The sequence below is a fragment of the Nesoenas mayeri genome, assembly GCF_963082525.1.
Source record: "Nesoenas mayeri genome assembly, chromosome: 29".
Taxonomy (NCBI): Eukaryota; Metazoa; Chordata; class Aves; order Columbiformes; family Columbidae; genus Nesoenas; species Nesoenas mayeri.
Genome location: NC_137561.1, coordinates 1,388,527 through 1,393,739, shown reverse-complemented (window position 1 = coordinate 1,393,739; position 5,213 = coordinate 1,388,527). Strand labels below are relative to the sequence as shown.

At 53.3% G+C, this 5,213-nt stretch overlaps 1 protein-coding gene across 1 annotated transcript; it reads right to left on the bottom strand.

The window, feature by feature from the left end:
* Positions 1-1,473: 1,473 nt before the first annotated feature.
* Positions 1,474-2,910, bottom strand: LOC308050596 (olfactory receptor 14J1-like; the record flags this gene model as incomplete). Its single annotated transcript, XM_080360758.1, has 1 exon — positions 1,474-2,910. The coding sequence occupies one exon, from the start codon at positions 2,908-2,910 to the stop codon at positions 1,978-1,980; it is 933 nt and encodes a 310-aa protein (XP_080216884.1). The 3' UTR covers positions 1,474-1,977.
* Positions 2,911-5,213: the final 2,303 nt, after the last annotated feature.

The following is a 5,213-nucleotide window of genomic DNA, read 5'->3' as shown; positions in this document are numbered from 1 at the left end:
CCCAGACTTGCTTTCCATTCTGCACTTCACAAGGGATGATGCACTAAGAGATGGCAAGTGGGGGACACCAATCCTTCTCCAGCTACTTCCCAGGCCTGGTGAAGCACCAGGACAGCAAGGACTTCTGGCCCTGCACCCTAAACTCTGGGTGTTATCTTGGGGCAGCTGAACACCAGTACTTTTCTCTCCAGGGCAATTTCCAGCCCAGGTCAGCTCCTGTCTGATCTCCCCCATCCCTCCTCTGATCTGCTCTGGTGCTCCTGGCCCCTTCCTGTGCTCCCCACAGAGCCCCAACCTGGCACTGATGCTCTGCAGAGCAGGTTGGCTGCAGGACCATGGGGTGACTGCACACTTGTTGTGCTGCTCAGTGAGGGACACAGATGCAACTGCATGGGCTGCACTGTCACTGAGCTCCCTCCTGGGAGTCTAAACATCTGGAATGAGTCCAGAGCATTTCTTGTGAGTCATTGTGTTTTCCGCTCATTTCGGTTCAGCAACGCGTTCCTTGTCCTTCAGGTTCCCGGAAACTGGTGCAGGAAGACGCTGCCTATCCCCTTCCCAGGGACAAAGGTAGGCTGACCAGCCCTTAATTCTTCAAATCCTCCTTCAGGCCCTTGACATCTTCCTTCCTCAAGGAAGTCACACACAGTCACACACAGAAATGTCAGTCTCAGGAATTCTTATGCACCCGGGGATGCTCAGAGACAGATTCTGTCCCTTTTACACAGAGGCAGGAATCACAGTGTTCCTTTGGCCTCCTGTTGTCACTCCCAAAGGACGGGAGACACCTCAGCCCTGTGATGTGTCACCTGCTCTGCACTCATCTGAGATGTCCCACGTCATGAGGAATGGACACGGAGATCGCAGTTCAAGGAAGAAGATCCCAGTGGGTGGTTTCCCGTGGGCTGTTAGTCCCAACGTGAAGTGACCTTGAAACACTATGCGTCCCACAGGCCTTCATGGAACCTCCAGGAATAGCTGGTGTCGTTAGTATTCACCTGGGTTCATCTCACCTCACATCCATCATGTGCGTGCTCACACTTCATTAGAAAAATGCAGACATGAATTTCTGACCTACTCATTCAGTGTCCCTCCGTGGAGGGAAGAACAACCTCTGAGAGTGGGGGAGAGAGACCAGAGCTAGAAATGGTGATTAAGAGGGGCCAGTCCATGACGATGCCCTGGGGCAGCTTCTGTGGGGTGTCCAGTGCACAGGGGCACAGCCCAGCCCTGCTCTGCTGGTCCTGCAGGTCTCTGGCAGGAGCCTGGCTGTGAGAGGACACTGCTGTGTGCCAGTCCTGCACACACACACTGTTTATCTCTACAATGGTGTTTGAATCTGTGGGACACTATCGTGAGCATATGATTGAAGATATAAACCATCGTGTATTACCCTGAGGAGATCACCTTTCTCTGTGGAAAGCCTGTTCTGAGACCAGCTCTGTGACACAAGTGCCCATTGCCTGTCCCTGCTTGTGCCCACAGGACTGACACACAGCAAGACGGTGACCAAGCTGCCAGAGCACTCAGGCCTTGCACCAACACCAGGGATGAGAAGGAGAGTGTGGAGTGGAACCAAAACAGCTCTGGAAGAACAAGCGCTGCTGCTCCTTGGCAGGGCTGACATGCGAGAGCTCTTTTCCCTTCCACCCATGCACACAGGAACTGTCCCTGCAGCTCCAGAAAGTTCCCGGAGAAAGAATGCCGGTGAAAAAGTGGTGAAGGACCCTTTATTTTGCTTGAACACAGAGAACAAGATTCAACACTGACACAGCCACTTGGTGTGAAAAGAAAAGCAGGCAGTGAATTACAAACAAAATTAAAATATTATCATAAAAAATAAAAAAAAACAACCAACCAACCAAACAAACAAAAAACCACCAACAACACAAATAGAGACAAAAAATAAATACTGCACACAGGATTAACCTCCAATGAGATAGAATATAATCTTATGTAGAAGAAGATTGATACAATTTATAGCTTCAGAAGAAATCCAGTCATCAGTTTCCACAGGGCATCCTTGAGCTCCTGGTTCCTCATGCTGTAGATGAGGGGGTTCACTGCTGGAGGCACCACTGAGTACAGAACAGACACCAGCAAGTCCAAGAATGGTGAAGAGATGGAGGGGGGCTTCAGGTGGGCAAATACAGCAGTGCTGACAAACAGGGAGACCACGGCCAGGTGAGGGAGGCAGGTGGAAAAGGCTTTGTGCCGTCCCTGCTCAGAGGGAATCCTCAGCACGGCCCTCAAGATCTGCACATAGGACACCACAATGAACACCAAACACATAAAAACTAAAGATCCATTAAACAGAATAAGCCCAAGTTCCCTGAGGTAGGTGCCCGAGCAGGAGAGCTTGAGTATCTGTGGGATTTCACAGAAGAACTGTCCCAGGGCATTGCCCTTGCACAGGGGCAGTGAAAATGTATTGGCTGTGTGCAGCAGAACATTGAGAAACCCAGCGGCCCAGGCAGCTGCTGCCATGTGGACACAAGCTCTGCTGCCCAGGAGGGTCCCGTAGTGCAGGGGTTTGCAGATGGCAACGTAGCGGTCGTACGACATGACGGTGAGAAGAGAATACTCTGCACCAAACAAGAAAAATACAAAGAAGACCTGGGCAGCACATCCTGCAAAGGAAATGACCCTGGAATCCCACAGAGAGTTGTCCATGGATTTGGGGACCGTGATGGAGATGGAGCCCAGGTCGAGGAGGGCAAGGTTGAGCAGGAAGAAGTACATGGGGGTGTGGAGGTGCTGGTCCCAGGCTATGGTGGTGATGATGAGGCCGTTGCCCAGGAGGGCAGCCAGGTAGATGCCCAGGAAGAGCCAGAAGTGCAAGAGCTGCAGCTCCCGTGTGTCTGTGAACGGCAGGAGGAGGAACTGGGTGATGGAGCTGCTGTTGGACATTGGCTGCCTCTGGGCATGAGGACCTGTCATAGGAGGAAAAGACAGTGACAAGTTAGGGGTGACTTCTCTGAGGAAAATAAACATGTTATTTCCCATGGAAAACCACCTCCCTGATGGAGGGATGTTTCAGCTCATTCTCTCATTCAGGGGGTCCTGAATCCCCTCTCCAGCATTTCTCGTCCATCTCCTTCTCCCTGCCCATGTCTGTGCTGCCTGCAGCTGTGTGTCTGTCCCTGGTCTGCTCCCTGTCAGTGTCACAGACCCCGTCCCACCCGCTGTGTGCTCAGCTCTGTCCTGCTTACACCTCCTGGCACTGCCCAAGGGCAGCTCTGTGTGTGCAGGGGCTCAGGAGCAGCTCAGACACATGCTAACAAGAACTGGGGTCTCAGTGTCTGCTCCAAAGAGAGAAATAAATCCCCATCTCTCACTGCACATCCAGACGAGCAAGAGTGGAAAACTGAAAGCACAGACTCCTTCCCTGGCAGCTGTTGCTGTCTTGATGTCCTTGTTCAGAAGGACCCTCTGCCATGTCTGTGGGGGGATCTGGAGCTCTGAGCAGCCCTGACCCACACAGCCCCCTTCAACCCCACAAGCTCCCTGCCTGCCCTGCCGGGGGTCGCTCCTTCCCCCCACAGCTGCTGCCATGGGCTCTCCCGGGCAGGCTGAGCGCTGACCCTGGCAGGCGGCAGAGTCCCTGCCCGGCACAGCCCTGGGGTGCAGGGACCCTGCTCTGCAGGACAGCCCTGGGCACCCCTGGGTGCTCCCCCGGCTTCACAGCTGTTCAACATGGCCTGACAAGAGCCCCCTCCTTACAGATCCCACAAGCTGTGCCTGTGCCAGTTTCAGGAGATGCCTCCAGGACCTACAGCTGCACTGCCCTGCACTAGAGACTTACCATGGCAAGGGCTGCAAAGGTTTCTCCTCCAGTGAGCTCTCAGTCATCCTCCCAGTCCTGACCATCCTTAATCTCTCTCTGCCTTGCTCGTCTCCTGAGATGCCCAGGCAGAGCCCTCAGCCCTGCTGCGTGTGCAGAGGAGCTGCTCCTGGGCAGAGCTGTCTCTCTGCAGCGCTGCCGCTGCCATGAGCTCCCTGTGTCCCAGGAGCCCAGCCCAGCTCAGCAGCACAGGAGCAGCACAAGGTGCTTTAATGACCCCTCTGGTGGGTTTGGTGCTGAGTCCATGGACCTTAGACCCTGGAGGAAGGTGAAGAAACTTCTCAAGAAGTCAAAGTTAGATTCAAACTCCAAAGTTTCTTGTACTGTTAATGGGTCCCACTGAGGAAACCTACTGGGAAACAATATCCAGGTTTGGTTAGAGAAGAAAACTAGAGGCAGAGATGACAGGTCAGGAAGAGCAAGGTGAAGGCGTCTCTGATGCTCAGTAATCCTGGATGTGTTTCATTAACCAAAGGGCCAAGCCCTGACCCCCAGCCCTGGAAAGTCAGATCCTGTCCCTCCCACGTTGCCCAGGGCCCTTCCTGGGACAGTGTGATGTGGGGCTGTGCAAGGCCAAGGGCAGGACTATGGTCCCACCCCTCCCAGGTTCCTGGCTGGGGACAATGAGGGTTTTGAAGCTCATTGACAACATCTTCTTGACACGGGTGACTGAGAAGGCAGTGGGGTGAGGTGCCTTGTGGGACTTCTCACTTACAAACCAGAAAGAGTTGGTCAGGATGGAACAGTCAGGGATGGGAAAGTGGAGCTGAGGCTCCTGGGAGATGAGAACAAGGACAAGAGCAGGATTTCAGGAGAGCAGGATTTGGCCTGCTGAGGGACCTGCTTGGGTCCTGTGGGATATGACCTTGGTGTCTGCAGTGCTTTTCTCTCCCATCTCCTCCCTCCTCTCTCCCACCTGTTGTTGTGCAGCGTTTTTTACCCTTTCTCAAATACAATATCCCAGAGGTGCTGCCAGCATCACTGAGTGGCTCAGATTGGGCAAGGAGTGGGTCCAACTTGGAGCAACTGAAATCAGCTCTGTCTGACATTGGTCAAATTCCTGTTGTCTTCTCGGAGAGGTGACAACTGTAGCACAGCCACACTCACCCCCAGTTCCAAGACTTTGTCATGTAAGCCCAGTACAGGGTGACAATATATTGTGTGCTCCAAATTACTTGATCATGGGGAAGAAATGGATCTTCTGTCGGCAAGCTGAGCAACTCACCAGTGAATTAGTATGTTCCTATGGGGAACTGTAATTGCCCTGACATTCACTGGCCAGGAAAAGCTGCAGCTGCCAACAGTCCAGGGGATCTTGGGCCAACTGCTTAACATGTCTGCCTGGTGGACCAACAAGGGTGATGTTCAC